The 26,932-nt window shown below is 36.5% G+C and overlaps 3 protein-coding genes across 4 annotated transcripts; 1 reads left to right on the top strand and 2 right to left on the bottom strand.

Annotated features, from left to right (window-relative positions):
* Positions 1-1,109: 1,109 nt before the first annotated feature.
* LOC147760056 (uncharacterized) lies at positions 1,110-22,226 on the bottom strand. Of its 2 annotated transcripts, none has more exons than XM_086995627.1 (9): positions 22,099-22,226; positions 18,832-20,002; positions 18,111-18,160; positions 17,618-17,788; positions 15,183-15,402; positions 14,750-14,920; positions 12,697-12,806; positions 3,942-4,110; positions 1,110-1,315 (listed from the first exon to the last, which is right to left on the bottom strand). In XM_086995627.1, the coding sequence occupies exons 1-8, from the start codon at positions 22,213-22,215 to the stop codon at positions 3,961-3,963; spliced, it is 2,160 nt and encodes a 719-aa protein (XP_086851753.1). In that variant the 5' UTR covers positions 22,216-22,226; the 3' UTR covers positions 1,110-1,315; positions 3,942-3,960. The 2 variants fall into 2 exon arrangements, with proteins under 2 accessions (XP_086851753.1, XP_086851754.1); XM_086995628.1 differs by having other exon boundaries at positions 4,008-4,110.
* LOC106168719 (uncharacterized) lies at positions 5,047-7,041 on the top strand. Its single transcript, XM_013547890.2, has 2 exons — positions 5,047-5,707; positions 5,994-7,041. The coding sequence occupies exons 1-2, from the start codon at positions 5,292-5,294 to the stop codon at positions 6,475-6,477; spliced, it is 900 nt and encodes a 299-aa protein (XP_013403344.2). The 5' UTR covers positions 5,047-5,291; the 3' UTR covers positions 6,478-7,041.
* Positions 7,174-11,485, bottom strand: LOC147760057 (uncharacterized). Its single transcript, XM_086995630.1, has 6 exons — positions 11,080-11,485; positions 9,594-10,332; positions 9,305-9,364; positions 8,826-9,009; positions 8,332-8,491; positions 7,174-7,894 (listed from the first exon to the last, which is right to left on the bottom strand). The coding sequence occupies exons 1-6, from the start codon at positions 11,211-11,213 to the stop codon at positions 7,297-7,299; spliced, it is 1,875 nt and encodes a 624-aa protein (XP_086851756.1). The 5' UTR covers positions 11,214-11,485; the 3' UTR covers positions 7,174-7,296.
* Positions 22,227-26,932: the final 4,706 nt, after the last annotated feature.

Raw genomic sequence — 26,932 nt, 5'->3', positions numbered from 1 at the left:
AAATGCTAATAGTAATTTGTACCCTTTAGCGAATTTTGCTAATCAAAAATAATGACTAGAGTGAGCACAGAAATATGAAATATTATATATTTTGGCACATAATTTGCATAATTTATGCTAATTAATGTATCGATAGAGGGCGTCTCTTTGGATAAAAATTTTTCTTTTGGCCCAAGGTACATTTATGCCAAGTTAGACATTTGTACTATAAAATGCAGCGTTTGACCTCTTCACAAGCCTACTATCACCTGCGAATGTCCTGTTGTTCAAACCAATCATCAACTGCTCTGGGCCTGTGACAAGGAGCATTGTCATCCTGGTGAACAAATGGATAACTCCTGTCACCAAACATGTTAGTAATAGATGGTAGCAAGCCTGACTCCAAAACATCGATATATTTCTAGTGATTCATGTTTCCATCAACCACTACCAATTCGCCTACGCAATGGATGCTGATGCAGCCCCACACCATGATAAATATGCTGCTCCGGGTTCGAAAATTCAGTGCATGTGCTTCAAATGCTTTACCAGCAGTTCGCTAGCATCGTACCCATCTGTCATCAGAGGTCAGACCAAAGCGAAACCCACCAGAAAAAAATATATAGGACCAATTGCCATGGACTGTCCAGTTCCAGATCCTGTTGACCCTAGTTCACTCTACCTTGCCTGTTTTGTAACGATATAAGAGTTTTTTTGTCTTGCTACCCTGTTATACACTCTCTGAGCATTTAACCGACGCCTAGTAATTTTCACAGACACATTCTTATGTGTAAAATTGTTCCACTGTCTTGTCAACTGACAAGCAGTGTCAAACTTTGACAACCTGGACATCAAAATCAGTCGTCGGTCTTCACGGCCAGTAGTTTTTTCTTGGACGACCCATCAGAGGCAATTTGTCTCTTGATCCAGTGTTTCCATACCGAGACCAGACCCTCTGCACGGTTCTGACTGAACAATTCAATTGTATCGATATTCTGACATTGCCTATATTCCGTCTCTTCAGGTTAAAAACTTGACGCATATAACCGTTATGTAATTGCCTGTATCTTGCCATATTGGAGGAAGACAGGAATAATATTTGCTGTACATGTACAAGACCAACAATACAATTCCATGGTATAGCGGTTTTATACTCATTAGTCACATTATAAGTAGACCAGACATTATAACTACCGAAGATCTGCCTACTTTTATTACTCTGATTTAGGGGGTGACACTTCTATTGTCCAGTGTGTGTACTTCGTTTGCGGGCTCTCTGTGCATGAAACCGTCGACAGCCGTCTTTAGTTTTGGTCTTGGACTGACTCTTCTTCACCTAGAACACAAACAATTACCAGGTGATATGACAGCAGCAAGAAAATTGTTCTTTACAACAACATGTTTCCTCAAAATATTGCGTTTTATAGAATTAATTAATTTTTTTTTTCAGTTCAGATTTATTTGAATATTATTTCATATATCTTACAGCCAAGAGACGCCTCTGTGGATGAAATATTCTATTCATGTAGTCAAATAATCACACCAACACAACAAAGCTCAGCTTTTTGCTCAAAGGTAAATAGCATAAAGTCCATATGACTGAAAATTGTCATTTATTAATGACGAAGAATAATGAGATATAAACTTACAAAAATGGGGGATTATCATACACCCCATGCTATATAAATGTCATAATATAAATAATAATAATAATATAGTTTAATGGGTGCAACCAAGATAAATTCAGAATAAAATATATATGAAACCACAATAGTTATTGGCGCAGAAATAGAGACTCTGGATAGTAAAAAAAAAAAAAAGAAAAAAATAGAGAAAAACACAAGGACTAAGGCAGGTGATGGGGGAAGGTGGAATGTGTCCAAATAAAAATGAAATAACGAAACAAGTAATCTTCCAGCGTAGCTGCTTAAACTGCACTACGTAACAATGCGGGTAAATATCAAGCAGCTAAAAAGCTGGATGACTTAAATCTCACTGATGTAGACATTCCCTACATAAACACAATTATCTAAATTGCTGTAATATGTAGCCAAATGATCATTAGCACAACGCAGCTCTGTTTTTGCTCAAAGGCAAATGAGGTAAAGTGCATATGACTGAAAATTATCATTTCTAATAGTAAAAAAATAATAAGATCCTAAACACATCAAAGTAAGTTATAATCTGGGAATCGCATGACTTAGGAGTAATTTGAGGTTGCACAATGAGATAACTGGTTCGAACAGAGAACCTCGAATAGCAGATAACTTAATGAAACAAGGGAGTAAGCAGTTACCTTGGTCATCAAAATCACCATACTTGAACCACATGGACAATAAGTGGGTGGGTCATTACTCGCCCAATCAACCATATCCCACAACAAAACTGAACCAAATTAGACACGTTTGACCGATGCCTGAAATTTTATTTCAGATTAAACCCTAAAAGCCTATCCAAGGTTTCATTTGTATTATATCTATTTCAATGAGATAAAATAAAGAAAAGTGGTCAGAGTAAAGGTTGTTTACGTTAAACAAGTGGTCAGAGTAAAGGTTTTTACTGCGTTAATGGAAATGTTTATACTTCTTGGAATTTTGAGGTCCAATGAAACAGATATCATCTAGTAAATGGGACATGGCCGAATCATGAAATCTCTCCAACATAATCCATTGCATAGCTTTACTCATAGATTAAAAAATCTGGCACGAACAACTTGCACCTATTGGCAAACATTTCTCATAATAAAACAGATCATTCCAGGAAAAACCCTTAAAGGCCCAAGACATATTTTTCTTGCATGAAAAGTTTAATACCTAGGTAATAGGGTTGTAATAAGCATATTTATCAATTAATGTTGAAAAAAATGTTTTGGGCAACATTGACCTAGTTTTCGGTTATGTTCCACCGGTGACCCACTGGGCTTTAGAGGTAAACAAATGACTAAGTTTCAAGATATCACAAACCTCTTTTTATTACAATAACAACATAAAAAATAAATTTAAACCTGGAAGCATAGCTAACAACTGTATAAAACATTTCTGTGTGGTTTAAGACTATTGTATTTATAATGAAAAGCCAGAATATTGAAATTATTATTTACCTTGAGATGACAATACAGACACATAAAAACCCACTAGACAATAGCATTTACTCCTTCTTATGGAGGCAGACATATTTGAGTAAGTGAAGGATAATGATCTAGTTTCTAATTGGTCAACAAGGATAAACTATTACATAAGGAATAGGAAATGGCAAAATGAAGTGGATTCATTTTGTGTGGTGTGGGTGGGGACGTGTCAAACGTGTGGGTCACAGGTGACCCACTGGGCCTTTAAGGGATGGACGCAGTTGATAATCGGTAAAATGTGGAAAACATCTTGAATATAAGATATACCTAAAAGAGCACCACGAACAAAATGTTGGACATGTGCGATAACAGCATCAATGAAGTCGTACTGTGCCACAGAGAACTCTCTTGGAATGTTAGAATCAACCGAGACCAGGTTGGGATAAAAAAAAAGATCGTAAATTACACGAGTTTTGTGAAGATCAGATTTAGGGACAACATGTAACATTGAATATCTGAAATCTGTAAGAAGGAGACTAAATTGTGCCAGCAATCCGCCCAAAGGATAACCTGATTCAATGTAGTCCCAAATCGCTTCAGGAGGAGTAAGTACTGATAAATGAATGTGAGGTGCGTGAATGCTACGAGTTGTGGTGCAATTTAGGTGGAAACACATAGAAATAACATTGATGAGAAAAATAACCTTATGAAGATCATAACCTTGAAGTTCCAGCTTTAGTTGGGAATGATTTATTAAAGTTGGGAAACAATTTTGTAGGTGGGGTCTGCAACTGGGTGGGAGATTTGAGACATTTGATAAAAGGATGAGATCTTCAGCAGGACTGGCAGCATTGTTTGTACCTTAACACGTTCCAGGTTCGTTGTTTTTGCTTACTTTTGATCTCGAGTCTTTATTATTCGGCCGAATACACCTCGGGAAGATGTGACTCTTTTTGCTTACCTGGAGTTATGTTGAAGAAAACTTTCTTTCGTAAGCTGGTAACTATCTCTGGTGCCTGTTTGTTGCCCTTTATTGTTTGCTTTTGAGAGATCGCGTGATTGACCTGGTGAAATAAAATATTACATAAAGTGAACAGTTCTGATTAAACTGTCAAAATATACAGAAGAGCATTTCGCTGGTTCTTAAAAAGTCTGTGCATGTTGGACTGTATTTACATAAGTCACCTCTTACGACATGTCACTTCTTCTGGTAGCTATGTTTTATATTTGATTGGTGTTCTAATGAATTTAACACACTTTCAATGTAAAACTAGAGGATCAGAGAGGCGATACCGCCTCCGAATATTGTACCACCAGCTGGAGCAAGCGCATTCGTATAGACCCCCACATACACAAAAGAAGGGACACAGCCACCAGTCTTATGCTTGACAAGCTGTAAAAATGCAATCAACAAGAATTTTCAAAATATGCAAAAAATATATATAACTTAAAATGGTACAATCAAAGTTAAGTTCATCGTAAGGTAGGTCAAAGGTCAATTTCAAGGTCACAGTAAATTGCCAGTATATGACTTCATATTCAACTTTAATGGTAACTATGGACCTATCTCTGCCAGGTTTGGAGTTAAAAGAGAAAGAAATTTGCAAAGTTCAGTTCATAGTGAAAAGTAGGTCAAAGGTCAATTTCAAGGTCACATTTAGATTGCCAGTATATAGGACTTGCATTATTCGTCTCGTTTTCGATATTGCGTGCAATGCATTGTGGGTAAAGTGGGACCCAACTTGAGTAGCCGCCATTTCTGTACACAGAAGTAAAATGCCTCTCGGCGGTTCTATGTGTTGTGTGCCTGGCTGTTTCAACAATACGAAGCGAGATCGAAATTTTTCATTTTATGCTTTTCCCAAGGACCCAAAAGAGAGAGGTATATGGATTGACAATATTGGACGAGCGGGAAATACAGGCAAATTTAGTAAGTTCGAGCCCGCCAAGCATCACCGTGTGTGTAGTGCTCATTTTGAAGGAGGAAAGAAATCGTAGACCAACTATATTTCCACTCAAGGAATCGAAGGTTAGTAAGCCCAGAAGAAACCTTATTAGACATTTAACAGTTGATAACTCTGAGACAAATTCAAGTGAACCTGGCGGCGAGTGGGACTGGAAGTTGAACAGCGAGGACGAAAATGGCTTCTCAAACACAGATCACGATGCCTACTGCATTGTATCAGATGTTAGCTCAGATGCGCTTTTAACGACAGTTAAGGAAAAACAACATATTATTTTCAGTATGGAACAGAAAATTCAATCTTTAGAACTTGAACTTTCAGAAACAAGAGTGGAATTACAACGAGCAAAGAAAGATGCACAAAGAAAAACTGTGACAGAGGAAAAATACATGAAAATGCAGGAACAACTGTCCAAAGCACAAGAGGAAGCTGACAAACACATTTTCAGCATAAAGTCTATGCAAAACAAACCTGAAATGGTTAAATTTTACACTGGTTTTGAAACTTACGAGGAATTTAAAAATTTTCATGACTTTTTATACCCTGACATTACCTCAATGCAGTATTGGGGCACGGATCTTTCAAATCCTGAGGAGAGGCAACAAAGAAGACCCAGAACACTGAGCACAGAGGATGAGCTATTCCTTGTGTTATGCAGGTTGAGAGTGGGTCTGCTTGAAGAAGATCTAGCATACAGGTAAAATGCTAATTTTTTTATTAGAATCTATTTCTGCAGCATTTTGTAATCAAGTTGAGCAAAGATTAAATACATAGTCAAAAAGAAAAGAAAATAAAAATTCTAGCATATATATTCATGCAGGTTTTATTTCATACTTAAATATTTTAAAGTTATTGTTACAAATTTAGTATTTGTATTGTTCTTTAAGCCTAAACATTGGATAGTCTTTTATGCAGAATTATTTTATTTCATTTGCAAAACATTTTAGGTACTATTTTTTCAGCAGGTTGCTTTATACTTTCAGGTTTGGTGTGCACACAACTACAGTGTCACGGATTTGCAAAACCTACTTTGAGCTATTATACTTTCGCTTTCGACAAATGCCCATTTGGCCATCTAGAGAGATAATAGACCAAACAATGCCAGAGTGCTTCAAGCAAGAATATCCCTCTACTCGTGTAGTACTTGACTGCACTGAATTGTTTATTGAAACACCAAACCAGTGTGACGTCTCTGGACAGACATATTCAAATTATAAGAGTCACAATACTGCAAAGGGGCTTTTGGGGATAGCTCCCAATGGATTCATTACTTTTGTGACAGATTTGGTTCCAGGTCGTATGTCTGACAAAGATATTACAGAGAATAGTGGTCTTTTGGATCTCCTAGAGGAAGGGGACTCTGTTATGGCAGATAGAGGGTTTCTCATTGATGAATATCTTGCTGAAAAAAAAATAGGATTGAACATACCACCTTTCATGTCTGGCAAACCCCAACTTAGCCCTTGAGAAGAGGATGAAACTAGGAGTATTGCCAAGGTACGGATCCATGTTGAACGTGTTATCGGGAGAGTGAAGAACTATCGGATTTTGAAATATGTATTTCCAAACTCTATGGCCAGCGACTTGAACAAAATATGGGTTATATGCTGTTATTTGGTAAACCTTTGTGTGGAGCCCATTGTATCATAATTACTATTCCTTTCTATGGCATGATTATTTAAAAACTAAACGGAGTAGTTGATTGGAAAAATACAAGATGGACAGTGACTGTAAAAACAATGGCATGAAATAATATTGTGAAACTTTGGTTTGATTTCACAGCAAGGTTAAACCAGGTTTAAACCCGACTGTGAAGGAGTACTGAATCGTATATTTCTTCTGCAAATTAAAAAGAAAGAAAAGAAAACAATTTTACCAAATATCACAAATTTTATTATCACAATGCTTTGAGCATATCTAGAAAATTTCTGAAAAACATGAAATATTGTAAGGCACCTTGGAAAGATATTTTAAGGCAACATCATTATGCAAAATAAAATTGTGAAACCAAGTCTTGAATTGTATATATTTATAGGCAAATAAAATTTTTTTTTGCCAAATACTGCATTATGATAACAATGAACTTGAGCATATCTAGAAAATACTAAAAAGAATTCACATAAGTAAAGCACCATAGTATTTTTTAAGCAAATATAAAAAATGTTACCAAATATCACATTTTTATTATCACAATGCACTTGAGCATATCTGAACAATAAAAAAATACCCTTTGCACAGGGGATCTAGTAAGGCACCTTTGAAAGTAAATATATGTTAATGTCTACGTTACTGTTTCTTCCTATAAGTAAATTTATCTGAGACCTCAAAGAGCTGCTTCCCATTTGCTACTCGTTTGCTGATCATTTCAGGCAGCATACATTCCACATAAAACTTGTGTAACTTTGGCAATAAAAATTCTTTCCAGTATGTAGCACCAAACTCCACTCGCTGTATAACAATCTCTCCAGTCATTATTTCACCTGTACGGCCTGTGGTAGAAAACACAACAAAATCGCACCACTTTCTCTCAGTTATTGCCATCTGGGTTTGCATTTGATCAAAGTATGGATGTTTTGTATCTACTGATAAAGAGCTATGAACTTGGGCTATGTCGATGGCGGAACAGTCCTCTGAGAATCTATAATGGGCAGCCTTGGCACTGTTGTCAGATGTGAGACAAAACCGCTTCCTGTTCTTATGCAATTCTTCTAAATTCTCAATATCAGCATACGGACATTTGATTTCAATACTACCGATATGGGGTTCAGCAGACAAATCAGTTACTACCCCATCCACTGAAGCTCCTAGGAACTGGTGTGATGGATGGATTGCCAGTCCTGCATCCTCCACTTCCACTGGCTCCATAATAGTGTCCTTGATCATCCTAAAGTTATAAAATTTAAATAGCTTACCAGTTATAGCATTTTTGCAACGGACTTTGTCAAAATGAAACAACTGATGACAACAACAACTTCAAATTAAAAAAAAGGTTATATTTCTGTGGCATGAAGAGGTTTCTTCCTCCAGTTCTTTCATAACCAATAATTTTACTGGGGAATTTATAATACTATTGTGTATTCCTAATGATCCAACAACTAATATGACTTCAATATTCTAAAATGACCAAAAGAATACATTTATAAGTTGTGAGCCCTACAATATTTCATTCTTTTTACCCATGCCTACTTCTCACTGAGACAATTTATAATATTCACAAAACATCTATATATCTGTCTTCACTGTCTAGCAATAAGAGAGTGTGGTTTCCCTTTAAACATTCTTTGCAATTCCACTTGAAATATTTCCTACAGTGGTAATTACCTGTAATAGTGTACTGCCTCTTTTTCATACTTCTCACCATGTCTTGTTGCAGCACTGCTGACTTGAGGATCATACTGCAGCATCCTACGCAGTAATGCATCCGGCGGCGTTTCTTCCTTCCTGTGAGCGACTTGACTAGCAAATGAGGCTGTTATTCTTCCTTAATACAAACAAAGAATTTGGTTGTAAACATACTACGTAATATTCCCACTTATCCTTAAAAACAATTAACATGTCAAATCCTGGCTTTGAGTTATAAAATGTGCAAACCATTCACTGGAATTACAGCATTTAACTTAAACTGTACAATTCAAACATTACTTGTCTGAGTACCATATATCCATTTAACATTTATGTGTTATTATCATCAAATAATGTCATGAAGGAAATTAAATATCTTCATATAAGTAGTTCTTAGTCTTAAGTATAACAATTTGAATCATCTGAGAAGTGGTGTATCAACATCTGCTGAAAGATCCGCGCAATGATTTTACCTTTTCTATGTTTGTACCAGTTCTCACTGTTTGCCTGGCCCCGTGTTTCTCTCTCTATTTGGATTATTTCATTCACAGACAACCTATGTGACTGAAACTTGGCTGCCATTTCTTTGAACTCTTCACTGTCAAAGTCCCAAGTCAGCATCTGTTCTGACACCTTGTTGTGGATGTTCTGCAGTGGCTAAAATAGATAGAACTAATGAAATAAGAACCCAAGTACCTTACTACACAAGGCAAATATTATTAAGTTGGTAAAAGTTTTTATAAATGTGGGTATATCTAACCTAAAGGAATGAATGATGCATCCTAAAAATGTATGTCTACATATTAATGAAGGTCATAATAACCATTATTCAGTGAACTATTTTGTTTAAAATGTTGGAATTTATTTTTGAAATTCCATTGACATACAGCCCATTTGGGTGGTGTCTCCCAATGAGGGTTGCATCTGCATATGGTTTTTATGTTCAACTTACACATGGTTGGAGCACATTCTTTCTGTGTTCTGGATGAACACCTACAGGGCTTACTGACTTCTGAAATTTAATATAAAGCAAATGAACAATGGTGAGAAGAAATAGATATAAAATGGCATTATATGATACTTCCAGTAAACTAATCATAAAAAAACTTTTTAGATTGAAGAAAGACAAAATTTTTTTTGACACCTTTTTCATAGATACTGTAAAGTTTCTGCGACTTGGTAATGGCACGTGTACCTTAAATATTTCTTTAGTAAGACTAATCTTTGCCAATGCGAATTACCTCACTACTGCTCCATAAACTGGTCAGCATCAACTTTCTAACTGAGCCTTCAGGCAGCATGCTCCCATAGTTGTCCAGTCTAGGCTTGGGGAGAGATTGCTTGCTAGGTGGTAGAACAGCATATTCTCTTCTACGTTTCGAATGGCCTACGCTGATGGGATTTTTTCCTGGTTCATGCCTTACAAAGTCCAAGTCTGAAAATTTTCCAGTGACAGTCACATTGCATTTCCGTCTTCCCCACTCTTTGGGTTTTTGTGTGCATGCAAGTTCTTCAGGGATTTCAGATAACCCAGACAGCCTCATGTCATTTAAACTAAACAAAACTGCAACAACATGTTTGCATTTTCCCTGCGCTCCTGCCTTACACTTGCAGTAGGAGGCATCAATCTTGCCATTAGCCAAAATGTTAATTTTTGAATTGTATCTGTCCTTTGTGAAACTCGCACCAACAACTGCCCTCACTGAGAATACATTATCAATTTTAACAAGAATGTTCTGAACTTTCCCCGATTTATATATATTGTACCCGCCAACTCTATGTTTTTCCCCACTGTCGCCAACCAGTTCATAAATGGAAGCCTCTCCAAACAGTTTGGGCATTCCCTTCAAGGACTTGGTCCATTCTCCACTGTCTTGATTCAAACTTCTATCTGGCACTTCCACTTTTCTCTGCTGCCAAACTCCACCATCTGGATCCACTATTTTGTTTCTCTCTCTATCCTCACTGTACAGTTTACACCTATAAAACAAGCCATGAAAATACTTATTAAAATCATCATCAACACATCTATAACAGTGATTAATTTACACACATACATATTAGACTGATGACAAAACAGAGAATTGACGTGACTAGTGTTTTTATTTTTATTTTTACCAAAATTTACCTGGATACACAACAGAAAGATAATGAAGAAGAAACAAATGATAGATGCACTGATATTGACATGGAGCTTGTACTAATTACCTTTACAGTACACTAGCGCACCTCAGAGATTGTATCAGATAATTGCCTGAACCAGGTGACAAATCTATCTCCACAAGAAAGGACTCAGGTGAACATAATTACATAATGACCACTTATCGTTCTATAACTTTGATAAACAGGAAGCCTGGACATCTTGTAATACAATATAGTATTGATATGCAGTGCAAGTTTATTTGTCTTCTACTAACACTAATGTCACTATAGTACGGGCATGCCTGGCTAGATAACTAAGAGATAATGCATGGCCACATTATATCAAATCAAGTCTACAAATATTTACCTGAAAATAACAAGCTATAGAACTTTGGTGTATGTAAAGTGTTTAAGATTCCATTATTATATGCAACAACCACTTCATGTTTTAAACAGTATGACCAAAGGAAATGAACATACTGTTATCGTCCTTGGCTATTAAAGACTAGGTAGAGACATCATGATCAACTCCACATTCGGGTTTTGTATTTGGTCTTGTATTTCAGAAAATATCGTGTAACATACCTTTTTATCAGCTCTTCTTTTTTGCCTGATGTGCGGGCATTCCTACATTTTAACCAGCGTTTCAACTCCGGCACCGTTGCCGCTTCAATTGGCTTGTTTAATACCGCTCCTGGCACGTCTTCTGCTTCCATCATGTGTTCTTATCGCTGTGAACAACGCTTCCGGTACTATTTTGACCCCTGCAGTGCACAATTCCGGTCATGCGCACATCGCACCTTTCGAATAATGCAAGTCCTATATATGACTTTCCATGCAAGTTCAATAGAAACTATGGACCTATCTCTGCCAGTTTTGGAGATAAAAGAGAACCAAAATTTGCAAAATTCAATTCATTATAAAAAGTAGGTCAAAGGTCAATTTCAAGGTCACACTTAGATTGCCAGTATATGACTTTCCATGCAAGTTCAATAGAAACTATGGACCTATCTCTGCCAGTTTTGTAGATAAAAGGGAAGAAAAATATGCAAAGTTCAGTTCATGGTGAAAAGTAGGTCAAAGGTCAATTTCAAGGTCACAGTAAAATTGCCAGTATATGACTTCCTATTCAACTTCAATAGTAACTATGGACCTATCTCTGCCAGGTTTGGAGATATAAGGGGCTAAATGTTTTAATTTTGGAGTTACCATAATGTGCCATAAATTTCCTACAGAAAAAATTAATTAAAATAAAGAATAGGTCATTTTGGTCAAAATTCTTGAAATGGGAGGTGCTCTGAAGTTCCAGAAGTTCAAATTTGATGAAATAATGTCATTTTTGACCACAAGTTGTCTGCTTTGCCAAGCCTTATGTTTTATTTTTCCAGAGTTCAAAATTTTTTATCCATTACCGTACTGCACATTTTGCTTTCACCACCAATATGTACTTTCTGATACAGCGTAGCTCGAAAACCGTATGGAATACAAAAAAACGGAGATCACTTTCAGTGTTGGGCTTTACATGCTCTACAAAATGCAAAAAAGAATGGGTCTCTAGCATTAACGGTCCCCGAATTAGAGACAGTTTTCAGTTTTGGTATCTTATGGCCGCTACTCCCGTTAAAATGCACCGATTGACCCCAAATTCACGGAGATGAAAGATGACCTGAAGGGTATCATTTTCCAATAATATTATTGGTTAAGTCTGTGTGGTGTCTGAATAACAGCGCAAATAATTTTTTTTTCGTAAAAAAATTCATTTTTTTGAAAAATTTGGCCTGTTTGACCTTGAAATAAAGGTCAAAGGTCAAATCCAAGGGCATATTTGAAATCTACACATATGACTTTTGGAAAGCCGTCTGTAGAAATTTTTCCCATAATTCCTTCCGTAGGGTAGATAATTAGCATTTAATTTTGCCATTTTTGGACAAGGGTGCATTGCAATGAATGCCACACCTAGACCCCAATACCGACAAAGCCCAAATTTTACGTGGAACGAGTTGAGATTAGGTGACCTAAATCCAAGAGATGGGTATGGGGGCCCTTACCGTCTAGGAGGAGAAGCGGTAACGGTAACATGGCGGCGGAGCCGGCGGAGCCGGCGGAGCCGGCGGAACAGACCGGACGGGACTAAAACCATGTGTACCGCCAGCGCTAACGCTGGTGGTACAATAATGTAGTTCAGGTTATTTCAGTACTTACATTCACCAACATTTGTAAAACGTCATATTTGTGTGCTTCACGATAAAATGTATCGACAATGGATTGAACAAACCATGTTCCCTTTCCCTTGTGTCGCCAAGATACGTAATCTGAAACAGAAAATACTGAAGCCTTAACGTATTATTTACTCGTAGATGCAACAGTACTGTTTATTTTTATTTTGTTAATATAACAGTACTTAGTGTCACTGAGAGTGCGGAAAAGCAAATTTCATAAATCGCATAGATCAAGGAACTATTAGTAATGTATATTTGCCGATAGTGTTACAGTGAACCGACCTGAAATGATCTCCAAAAGGCCAATAATACGGGTCACGTTTCTAGCCATTGCAGGCATCATTGGAACACTGAATCACTACTCATTTTAATGGGTTTTTTTTTTCGGTCAGGCACAATGCAGTATGGAAAGTTGGAGACCAGTCAAATCTATGTTAACCGGAAGCTTATTTGTATCAAAATAACAAAGTAAACTTAAAACATTTTGCCATGGCATTCGGGTCCTTGGCGATGCATTTTGTTTTGCTGATATGCCTGCCACACGATCTTTGGAAACCAGGCCCCCGTTTCACAAAAAAACTTAAGTCGGATTCCCTGACTTAGGGCTTGGTTACCAACGTAATTAAGTCGTTACGTCACTAAGTCCCGTTTCACAAAGAATCTTAAAGGTCGCTTACGTCGTTTTTTTCTTAGCTGTAAGTCGACGATGTCAAGCCTCCTCGGGAGGAGACTTAAGTCGGCAAGCTCAACTAAAACTCGGTAAATGAGAGCATAAACAACAAAAATTTGGAAAGAACATAACTCCTTCGAGATATTGTGTTATAATATCCTTGAATAGCACTGACATTTATGGAATATTGAAATAAAAAATAAAATTCCACTTTATCCAGCCGATCGCGTGTTTGTTTATGTTTTTGACCGCTAGACGTCCCTCAGTAGTGTTCTACGACAAGCTAATGTTTAACTGTTGCTTTGAAGTTGTATTGAAGTTAAACTAATCAATAAAGTTCAAAAACAAACTTTGTTTGTGTTTTGGCTGACTTTTATCGTTGATAAACCATCGTTCTCGACCGAAAGAGGCCATGAAACGTCATGTCTTGTGAAACTTTTGCAATTTTACACCTCCTTTTCTTGAAGAGCTTCTCGTGCGCATCGACTACGGTAAGCATGCCAAGCTAAGACGTTAGATTCTTTGTGAAACACTCCAAGTCGACTTCAGCTAAGTCGACCTAGCTAGGCCACCCAGCTCGAGTAAGACGTCTACGGATTTAAGATTCTTTGTGAAACGTGGGCCATGCTATACAGAATTGCCCTTCAACAAATCGAAGCCTTCAATCAAGAAAAACCAGAACTTGTTTTTCTTCCTCTGTTTTCCCTGGCATGCCTCTGCGCTATGAAGTAACATGAAGCATCTGATTCAAAGAATCAAACGTGTCGACATTCATGAATGCCTTCGATGCCTACACTTTGTGCACACTGAGAATTCAATGTCAGAAATACACGATAGCGATTTTTAAATTAAATTAAATTAAAATTTGTCGAATTACGTAGTTTAAATTTTGATAATTGAATTTTCCATAATCGGCATGTTTTTTTCTCAACATTTGCATAAGCTACAAAGTCTTTTTTATCGAAAGAAATCGTCTGACAGCTTCCCAAATACAATTAGGTAACATCTCGACACACTTTCGTTTTTCGTAGTGATCGTGAACGCATTTTTAAAAGCATTATGGCAAAAATGTACGTAAATTTTAATTAAATTTGGCACATATATTTTATTTGATACTGTATAAAAATACATGCACCATTTTCAGTATTTACTGGTGCAGTAATGTAGTGCGCATTTTAAAGTATACACGTACAATACAGTTCTCCACAATATGTCGAAAGACCACAAAATGCACACCATCTACCTGAGGCAAAATGCCATAATCCCAGCATCACCACGTGCACCTTATCATTTTGTTTTTTTCTGATGAAAAACACATTTGTAAGGCCTAAGTAAAATGGCATACAAAGAAACACGGTTTAAGTACCTGGTGAAGTCGCATGGACCTCGAGAAAATCAGACATAGTCGGATCATTGTATGGCTTTGGAATCTCGTGTGGCGCATCGGGTACCTCATCGCCAAGGTTTGCTGCAGGTGGTGCTTGCTGTGGTTGTTGAACTGTTTGTCCGTCCAGGAGTGTCCCACTGTCCAATATCTCTGGGTGAATATGGAAAAAAAATGAAATACCCCATACACCCTTATGTGGATTACATGTTTACATATAAGTTAGAATTGATATCAGTATTAACTAATTAAACAATTACATAATACTAAGCGTCATTCGTTTCGTGTGGCTGAATATAATTTAAAGGAGACAAACTGTTAATTCAGTTTAATATCTCAATACATTTGTTTAATAATTTTGCATGTTATTTTCATCGCAGGTATTCAAGCTTGTGTAATACATTCCATAACTTACTTCCCTGGCAAGCCTGAATAAATATCATTTTCGGTTTGCCCGACAGGCCAAGACAGTTCCTGTTATTCAAAATGGCTTTGATATCTTTGAAGGGTAAAGGATAGCCATCCGTTCCATAAACAGCACCCTCGGTACCATGGCTCAGTAGAAACAAGATGAAAGAATCGTAGATCTTGTGATCGTCTCTTTGACTTTCTTGTTCTATTTCTTCCTTCATTTCCTTTACACATTAAAATAAAAGAAGAAGTGACATAAAAACATAGTGTACCTCAAACGCAATAGCATGTAATGACTGCAGAGACGTGGTACGTACAGAATTGGGTTATCAACGACAGCGTAAAGCAAAATGGCAGCATCAATTCATACTTGACGCTAACAGAGAATGTGAAAGGCAGTAGCCACCGAGGACGGACATATGGTGGTATATTTGTAGATTGTACGCCATGTCTGTCTGTATACAACATTGGTCAAAAAGGTTGTCCCACCCCCATTTCCATGTACTTTTTTATTTACAAATGATCACCTCACAGCTGTGAACTGTTAGAAATAGAGCTTTTTATTACAGATACCGTGTCTAACATGATTCATGGTTAAAAAAATACAAAATAGTGGTGAAAATATACACATTTTATACCATTTAGTTAAATTTATAAGAGGTACACCTCAGTTCGACTGTTTCACTGTGATTTCTACAGATGTAAAGAAATGTCTATAAAATTGAAAAGACGCCATCAAATGTCACCAAATTCACACACAATTAGCATTAGGGTGCGCTCGTTAAAGATCACGTGCTAACAGCGTGTGCGTCTACCGCGTACTGCAATTATCTCCTGTAGATGGCGCGACAAGCCTTCAACATGGGCAACAATTCTGTTATGTGGGATATTGTCCCATTCCGCCTAAAGAGCGTGGCGGAATTGGTCAAGATTATTTAGGAATTGGTTCTCCTCTGCAATGCACATTCCAATTCATGCAACAGGTGCTCAGTAGGATTAATATCCGAACTCAAAGACGGTTGTCCCATCCTCAGAGCCCTGTGTTTCTGCAACAAGTCATTTGCCAGACGAGAGCTGTGAGCAAGCGCCTTGTCATAATGGGGCCAGTTGCATCCCTGAAGTCACCTCTTGCAAATAGAGTGAGATTTCTGTTGAGAATGTTACATTAAAATGCACCTGTTACGTTTTGTTCCAAAAGGAACAATGTACTTATATCATGGGCTTGGAATGTTCTCCAAATGCGGATTGATCTGACACCTCAGGCGATATTACCCTACACACACCCTTCTGAGAGACATTTTATAACATGTCTATGGACCCTTTTTGACCATCGATGGGATACAAGAAATAATTTAATTCTGCATCAAAATCGACTTCCTTCCAGTGATGGATGACCAGGTTCAGGTGCCTGCGAGATCACTGAACGTAGCATTCTCAGCTGATATCTCATTCCATCTTCAAGAACTGACTTTAGGGTTAACATCAGGCTTTATCATGACTGCACACTTGCTCACACCCCTCGCCTGGCAAGTGTTTGTTGAAGAAACACAATGGCCTAAGGATGGAACCACCATCTTTGAGCCCTGATATTAAACTTACTAATCAACTGTGACATGAATTGGAGTGTGCAATGCAAAGGAGAACCAACCCCATAAAAACCTGGGCCAAATCCCCCAGCTTGTTTAAGAAGAATCGGACAATATCCCACAAAGCAGAATTGTAACCCGTGTTGAAGGCTTGTCGCGCCGTCTACAGAAGACAATTGCAGTACCCGGTAGACGCACACGCTGTTAGGCACATGACCTTTATCGAGCATACCCTAATGCTAATTGTGTGTGAATTTGGTGACATTTGATGGCATCATTTCAATTTTATAGACATTTCTTTACATCTGTAGTCACAGTGAAACAGTCGCTTTGAGGGGGTACCTCTTATAAATTTTACTAAATGGTATAAAATATGTATATTTTCACCACTATTTTGTAATCTTAAAACCATTTATCACGTTAGACACGGTATCCGTAATAAAAAGCACTATTTCTAACAATTTACAGCTGTAAGGTGATCATTTGTAAATAAAAGTACATGGAAATAGGGGTGGGACAACCTTTTTGACCAATGTTGTATAACTATACAGTGTACCATACGTCTCTCATATAAATACATGCAATGAACAGAAACGAGTGAAAAGTTTCATTTTAGTAGAAAAATATATTGCAGTGAAATAGATAAACATAATAAAATGTGACCGAAAAGTTTGTTTGATAACACCTGTTTTGAACCAAAAGGTTCAAGTATCAATTGTATCATCTTTGTGTCACTGATAAATATATTTAGATATCACCAAAAAGTATGTTAGTCTTTGAAACCTAAAAGCCATTTGGCTTTTACGATGTTCGTTTTTTTACAAACACACCACGATCTTATTAATGAACTCACATTTGCAGTCAGGTTACTGATAACGTCTGTCTCATAATGGAGGTAACGGAATAGTTTCCTCAAGGCAACAACGTCTACCTCGGTACCATCACGTTCTGGAAGCCAGTCCACGGAAAATGTCTTGTTGTTGATAATGAGTGCACGACCTCTCGGTTCGGAATCGTTCTTGTACTGAAACGCACACATACACCATCTTTATGTGAAATTTATCATTACAAATATCGGAGGTCGTATAGCAAGTGTAACAGAGTGAAAAGTGCGCATTTATGCCTAAGTGTATCCAATTTTTCTTATGATTGTGTATATACAAGTACATTTAATTTCATGGTCTTACTAAAACTTGTGCAAGTGAGGATAATGGTCAGCAAACACAGAACGTTACTATAATGTTACCAAAATGTTTTTGGACATATGATATGGTAACGTTATAATAACGTTCTGTGTTTGCTGCGCAGTACTTAGACACAAACGTATTTAAAAGCTCATAACTTGCCTCGTTTTCAGGACACTTGGCTGCACGACGGTCTTGATTCTCTGGGGCTGCTAAAATGGTAAGATTGGCCTAATATATATTATATATTGGCACTTGGCCTCTAGGGCCCCATCAAAATACTTTATGTCCTATCATACGCCATACTTTTCCTTTCAAAATCCAAGTGTCATTCCGAAATGATTGTTAATTTTGGTTTTATCTCTCACTGACATGTTTCTAATGACTTGATATCACAGGTTGCTAATTCATAACATGTTTGAGTAAAATCTGAATACGATATCTTGCCTTTTGTTTCTAATAAAAATGTTACAAACAAGTACATAGTTCATTTAAGAAGGGTAGATTAATATAAATTTTCCCATTAATTTCTAATTGAGCATTTTTTAGTCTATTGCATATACAATTGAGTATTCATAAGAAATAACTAACATTGTATGTCATTAGTGTTTGTGTAAAAAATCAATATTTTCAAAAATATATGTACAAAACAGAAATATCCTTAATATATTTTTCCCGATTAATTATTTTGAAAATTAAAACTAATCAAACCTAAATTTTCTAATGGTATCTGGTTTCAGATATTACATGCTGTGTAATCAGGGATCTTTTAAAATGTTAAGATCTGTGAACCAATTAACACGGAATGCATGTTCTATGTTAAAATAGCATAGGGCCTAATGTCTATTCACAACAACACTACGTGATATTTCAAACTGCTTACCAGAAAACCAAACGCGATATGGCCTTAAATCTACCGACACTTCAGAGTTCTCTACATACGCACATATGGAATCGGCTGTTTGGACGTCATGTGCATTTATTGGAATATTGGGTCCGTCATTTGTTAACCTGATGCTGTAGCCAAAATGCATCCTGGGGCAGTATGTATCCCGAAGGACTGTCAACTCGTTTTCAACTGTTTTTCTTGCTTCTGAGTACATGTGAGTCCTTGGAGGGAGTCCAGTGGCGTTAGTTATAAACAACTTCATGGCCTTATTTTCAATGGCGAGATGCAGCACCGACTGTTTATCAGCCAGGCGGAAGGAGGCGCTGTCAAACCCGACAACTGGGATGTTATTTTTATATTGCTGAGCTTTATACTTCCTTAGAAGACGGATGGTCAGACGATGAAATAACCCAGTAGGAAACAGAATATGAGGGAATGCGATAAGCAAATATTTCTGCGGATTTGTCTCATTCGCACTGTTATTTGATACCAGCATACTGGGTACGAGGAATCTTCTTTTTCCATGTCCAGGCAGAGGGTTTTCAACTGATTGGGATATTTCTAACATCAAGTCGAAATGCAGCATAAGTCGTATGATTTCAGTCTTTTTTTCGGCCACCTTGAATTCTTTTAGATACTCATCAAATACCTCCTCTTTTAGGACTCCTCTTTCAAGCTCATCTTTCAGGACATGGCCGCGACTGCATCCAGAGTGAATGCTGGCCGGGGTCATGATGGCAGAAAACACAACTGCTAACCAAAGTGGATCTATTATGACGACACTTTCCAGTCCATCAATTTTAAAGTGTAGGATGTCGCCTTGACGGTGATGGTAAGGAATGAATTTTTCTTGTAATTCTCCATCAGGGAGTCCTACCCTTTGCGCCATTTCCATCAATTTTTCAATACTTATGATGGGTGTTTCTTCACTCTTCTTTGCCAAATTCATTTCCAATTTAATCCAACTCACTGGAAGATGTTGAACGGTAGCCTCACTGTCGCTGCTATAACCGCACAAATCTTCGATCGCTCTTTTTATTTCAGCAAACTCCTCATCGTCTTCGGCCAAGTTGCTTATGGCAAAATATCGATAGACGTGGTCCTTGAGTACCTGCTTGTCATCGAGACACTTCTTGAGTTTATCAAAAATCTTTTCAACCTCGCCCTATGAATGAAAAGATGTTAAGATTCTTTTGTAGTTTTTCACTACTATATAATAATGCTTAAGTGTCAGAGCGAAAGAAAACATCTACCAGGGTGTGTGTATGTACATGTATATATGTGTATATGATATAGTCCACTTCGTTCAAGTTGAAAAATGGGTGTGCTGCAATGAACCTATAAAATTAGGATGGAGTCAGTGGGCAAGGGACACCCTTTTCCCCCAACATTAAATCATGCCATCCACAAATAGTCACATAGTGAAAAGTTTCTAAATAATTAAGTCACTCGTCAGGAATCGTGATATGGTTGAAGGGATACAAATTATACATAGAATTAGAGGATCAGAGAGGCGATATCGCCTCTGAATATTGTACCACCAGCTGGAGCAAGCGCATTCGTATAGACCCCCACATACACAAAATAAGGAACACAGCCACCAGTCTTGTGCTTAACAAGCTGTAAAAATGCAATCAACAAGAATTTTCAAATTATGCAAAAAATATATATATAACTAAAAATGGTACAATCAAAGTTAAGTTCATCGTAAGGTAGGTCAAAGGTCAATTCCAAGGTCACAGTAAATTGCCAGTATATGACTTCCTATTCAACTTCAATAGTAACTATTCGCCTATCTCTGCCAGATTTGGAGTTAAAAGAGAAAGAAATTAGCAGAGTTCAGTTCTTGATAATAAGTAGGTCAAAGGTCAATTTAAAGGTCACACTTAGATTGCCAGTATATGACTTCCTTTCACGTTCAATAGTAACTATGGACCTATCTCTGCCAGTTTTGGAGATAAAGGGGAAGCAAAATATGCAAAATTCAGTTCATGGTGAAAAGTATGTCAAAGGTCAATTTTAAGGTCACTCTTAAATTGCCAGTATATGCCTTCCTATTCAACTTCAATAGAGACTATGGACCTATCTCTGCCAGTTTTGGAGATAAAAGGGAAGCAAAATTTGCAAAGTTCAGTTCATGATGAAAAGTAGGTCAAAAGTCAATTTTAAGGTCACATGTAGATTGCCAGTATATGACTTCCTATTCAAGTTCAATAGAAACTAGGGACCTATCTCTGCCAGTTTTGGAGATAAAAGGGAAGCAAAATTTGCAAAGTTCAGTTCATGGTGAAAAGTAGGTTAAAGGTCAATTTTAAGGTCACATTTAGATTGCCAGTATATGACTTCCTATTCAAGTTCAATAGTAACTATGGACCTATCTCTGCCAGTTTTGGAGATAAAAGGGAATTAAAATTTGCAAAGTTTAGTTCATGGTGAAAAGTAGGTCAAAGGTCAATTTTAAGGTCACATGTAGATTGCCAGTATATGACTTCCTATTCAACTTCAATAGAAACTATGGACCTATCTCTGCCAGTTTTGGAGATATAAGGGACTAAATTTTATAATTTTTGAGTTACCATAATGTGCCATAAATTTCCTACAGAAAAGATTAATTTAAATAAAGAAAACATCATTTTGGTCAAAATTCTTGAAATGGGAGGTGCTCTGAAGTTCCAGATGTTCAAATTTGATGAAAGAATATCATTTTTGACCACAAGTTGTCTGCTTTGCCAAGCCTTATGTTTTATTTTTCCGGAGTTCAAAATTTATTATCCATTACCGTACTGCACATTTTGCTTTCACCACCAATATGTACTTTTGGATACAGCGTAACTCGAAACTCTAAAGGTCAAATCCAAGGGCATATTTGAAATCTACACATATGACTTTTGGAAAGCTGTCTGTAGAAATTTTTCCCATAATTCCTTCCGTAGGGGAGATAATATGCATTTAATTTTGCCATTTTTGGACAAGAGTGCATTGCAATAAGTGCCACACCTAGACCCCAATACCGACAAAGCCCAAATTTTACGTGGACATGTTGAGATTATAGGTGACCTAAATCGAAGAGATGGGTATGGAGGCCCTTACCGTCTAGGAGGAGAAGCGGTAACGGTGACTTGGCGGCGGAGCCGCAGGAGCCGACGGAACCGGCGGAACATACGGGTCGGGACTAAAACCATGTGTACCGCCAGCGCCTACGCTGGTGGTACAATAAGTATGGTAGTAATTGAATAATTGTGATAAGAAAAGCGTTTTCACCTGTGGGCATAACATGTCCTTATGAGTTCCAATAATCAAGACGTATGGCATGGCATTTTTGTCTTCTTCCCTCAATTTTCCAATAGTGTGCATATGGATTGAGTTTAACCAAAACATAATAAACTCTGAAAAATACATACAAAGCCTTGATGTTAATGCAAAGATGAATATTAATCAGTGTTTTCTCCTCAGCATTGCTAAAAAATAGCGCCAATAATATAATAATAATAATAATAATAATAATAATGTTTCTTATTGGGCGGCTTACAATGGTAAATATAACTAAAATCCTTAAAATCACTAGAATATTAAAATCCAAAACACTCATCGGAACCATTTAAAATTAACGCTACTAAAATCTCAATGTTATATATATATATATATATATTAAGAGCAATAGAGAGATTTAAAAATGTGGACCTTTTAATAAAGAAATTACACACAGTTGACAGGCCATTATTTACATGAGGGCCCTGAGTAGCTTATACATGTAAAGATATAAAGCTCAACAATACCTTTCAGCGTCTTCTCTCCCCTGTATACACGGATTTTATCATCGAGGTCCTGGTCAAGTCGGAATACCAACAAGTAGATGATCCGCTCTGAGAGGAATGTTTGGTGCGTGGTGTAGTAGACATCCTGTCCTGCAAAATCCCAAATTGTGACCTGTTTCTCTGGCTCCACATCTTCCCCTCGGGCAATTTTCTCAATTTTTTCCAATAGCTCCTTGTCAATATCATCTAGATGGTTCCTTTCTGCCACTGCAATGAATACAATAAGCTATGTCCAAACTAAATGATTTTAGCATAATGCATATTGTTATGTATTGCAATGCATGCATATTTATCCAAATCATCGTATTAATCCCACAGTATATTGTATAAATATTGTATAAAAATAAATAAATTAGATTGAAAATGCATGTAATAAGTATAATTGGTATCAAGCGCCCAATTGAGTTTTCAGCTGATGTGCCTTCTTCAAGGGGGGGGGGGGGGGGGGGTTGTGAGAGACTAGACCTTAATTTTTATAGACATGCTTTCAATCTAATTTATTTCATTTGTCAGGGACTGTTCATACATCGACATATCGTCAACATTCTTATACTACTCATGTTTTCTTCCCCAGAGGTATGAGATCCACTTTCACCTTTGAAAAGGACTGTACAATAAACAGTGTGGTTAAAATAAAACTTTTTAGCATAAAAAAGTATTGTAATCATTGACAAAATTTGAATGTATTTAGTGTCAATTAACTTTGTGAAACAGTTATCAAATAAATTAGAAGCTTTCATCTGTTTCTGAAGGTTTATCGGCAATTTCCAAAAAAAAAAACATTTTTTTCTTAAAAATGTATCCTCTCTGTTGAATACAAGTGAGTAAGCTCAAAACATAACTGGGTGATAAATACTGAATGTTTTAACATTCATTAAAATCAATTAAAATTGTAAGGTATAGTCAATTTTAATATAACATTATTAATACAGTTTGATGAAAATAAGAATGCAGGAACTCACATACTTAATCGACAAGCTAAGAACAACTCTTGCAGATTATGAGCAAAAGACGGAATCTTGTTTTACTACATGTGCACTACTTACCTGCTGCTCTGTCAGGAGAGGCAGGTGGAGCGGCTGTAGAATAAAGAGAAGAAGAATATCAAACACCATTCTAGCAGAAAATGACTCAATCTTAAAGTAAACAAAAATGTGGCTAAGATAAAGGAATTTCTTTACAAAATTTTAACATATAACTTTGGGATATTGGTCTATAAATATTGTATAAAAATAAATAAATTACATCGAAAATGCATCTAATAAGATCAAGTATAATTGGTATCAAGTGTCCAGTCTTCAAGGCACATAAGGTATAATGGCCAACAAAAAACACATAGAAGGTGGAATCCCTTGGCAAAAAGAAAAATAATCCTCAGTCATATAAAGAAGACTTATTTTACAGAAAATTAAATTGTCGTGTTTGTACCCAGATAAAACAAGACAGCAAATCTGTCAAATGTAGACCTGCCCTTCAAGAAAAATTGACGGAAAATAGCTCTTTTTCAATTTTGAATGGGCACTGTAGAAAATATATAACAGCTAAAGCTCTCAAATTAAGCACATATGTGTGATATCATGTGAAGAATAAGTTCTGTAAATTTCAATCCAAGCAGTCAAGTACATTTAGAGACAGAACGCTTTAAATGTGCAGCAAACCATAACGCTAATCCCTTCAAGATCTTGACGAAAACCGGAAGTGCGTCATGACGTCACTCGCTTGTACTTGGAAAGCTGCTGGGTGATTTTCCGATGAGAAATATTTCGTGGCTTATACAAATGTTCGGAAAATGACCATGCAGATAAAAAAAAATTCACTAATCAAAATTGAAACTGCGTAATTACATAGAAAAACATTGTGCATTTCTGACCTCGACTTGTCAGTGTAAACAAAGTGTACTGAACACATCGCAAGCAAGCACGTCAATGCCGCGTTTGATACTTTGTATCAGATGCTTCCTTTTACTTGACAACACAGTGTTTACGATGGGCATGACAGGAAAAACAGTGCAAAAAACATGCACTTCCAGTTTTCGTCGATTTCTTGAAGGCATGTATTTCTTGAAGGACAAGTCTACAGACAAAATAAATAAATAAATAAATAAATAAATAAAGATGCAAAAAATAGGTTATTTTCTCATTTTGATGCAATAATAAATAATACTTGTAATAGCACGGTCAATCGACACTGAATTTAAGTCATGCACAACAGGTAACATGGTCAATAACAGGAGCGGATCCAAATGTATTTTCTGACAGTATTTTAAAATATCTTTGTTAATCCACCCTCCATTTTAGATGGTCTTCCAACAAAAAAATTAGATACCCGTCAATGTTAACTTTAAAATCTGACCGTCTTCCTGAAAACCTTGAGGACGATCCCAATCTGCCCCTATGATAAGATTACAGTTTCAGGACCACGAAAGTTCAAATTCACATACTAGTAATGAAAATCACAATATTTGACATATGAAAGCAGTGCATAGAATAATATAATGTTACATAATGCTGAAATACATAAATACCAATACAACTGCTTTTGTGGGAAAACAGAAAATGTGCAGAGCTTCAGGTGGAGGGGAGTTAAAAATTGAGTTGAAACCCTCAGTGTTTGAAAAAAATTAAAAACAAAACATTTCAGTAAAGCTGCTTTTAAAACTAGCATTAATGTTGGCATTATACAAAATAATTTTTTGAAAACTAATTTGCAAAATTAAACAACATTTATCTGCATAATTATCACTGCTTCCCTATTATGGACACTGTTATCTGGCAGAAAACTTAACCTATGGGAGTTTACAGGGAATCTCAACATGTGTGTTTTATATGATCTCATTTTATTGCCACTTGAAACTTAATTTAGGCAAGTGACCTTATAGCTCTGAATTTAGCTAGTAGTTACCCAATGGAAGATTAGAGGCTTGTCACCCAAATGTGACTAGCAACGGTATTCAGGCCCATGAAATATCTAAGTCACAATTTTAAAAAACAGAAAATAATAATGCACAAAATAGGAGGCTGTCAGTTCTAATGTAATACAATGCTTAACTGCACAGTCAACCCCAAAATTTAATTATGCACAACAGTATATAACGATGTAAGTAAAAGCATAAGGCTTCAGGCCCATGAGAGTTCAAGCTCACACCAGAATGAGATAAATAAAAATTTCACAAAAAATGCATAATTCGATAAAAAGGATAATTCAAAAGAGCTGGTTTTTCTAATTTAAGCTGTTTGTCAATCCTAAGAATCATTTTTTTGTAAATATAAAATAGGTAACAGTTTTCTTTTTATAACGTTATGGTGATAGTGCACAAAGTAGGTTTTTGATGCAATATAACATAATGGTCAACTGTATAAATACCACAAAATTTTAATTATCTTCTGTTAAAAACATGGACATTAAGAAAATTTGATTACCACCAGGCTTCATGCCCATGTGAGTTCAAAGTCCCAGTATGATGAAAATAAGAAGATAGAAACTCACATACCTTATCAACAAGCTAAGAAAAACTCTCGAACATTCTGAGCAACACACGAGAATTTTGTTTTACTACATGTGAACTACTTACCTGCTGCTTTGTCAGGAGAGGCAGGTGATTCACTGTCATCAGGGGAAGCAGCTGTAGAATAAAGAGAAGAATAATATCAAACAACATTCTAACAGAAAAAGAATCAACCTTGAAGTAAACAAAAATGTTTTCAAGGCACATATATGTGGAATGGCCAAAGAAAAACACATAGAAGGTGGAATCTCTTGGCAAAAAAGAAGAATAACTACAAATATCTGTTTAAATTGCACCAAGATGAACTATTCGAGACAATCATGTACAATACCTCTATTTGTCAGCATGTTATTAATATTCTCTTCTGAATCTGGTGGGGATTCCTCTAGTGGCGTTTGGTCCAATACTGTTAAGTCCGGCTCACAAAACGTATCTGAATTCTGTACTCCAATTGCCATGTTTTGTGCAAACTGGTCTTTTGGATCATCTGAGAATAGTTGGAAGGATCATACAGGTAGATCAAGCGTTGTATCTAAATGTACCCTTTCTGAGTGTACGTATCAGGCTACACCGTTGAAAAATTCAATTCAATATTGAGTAGAATAAAGCATGGTGTTTTTACAAAGAATGAAATTATAGTGTTTGTACCCAGTTAAAAAATAATCAATGGGCTGTAGGAGTAGATTGTAAAGTGTCATGTATGTTAATTGATTGATAACAATACAAAGGCACCACTTATTTAGGTACTATTTCACTCAGCCCCTCGTCTACCATA

This window comes from Lingula anatina, chromosome 9 (genome assembly GCF_051362555.1).
Source record: "Lingula anatina isolate TDL-2025a chromosome 9, LinAna3.0, whole genome shotgun sequence".
NCBI lineage: Eukaryota > Metazoa > Brachiopoda > Lingulata > Lingulida > Lingulidae > Lingula > Lingula anatina.
This window is presented reverse-complemented; position numbering and strand designations above follow the sequence as displayed.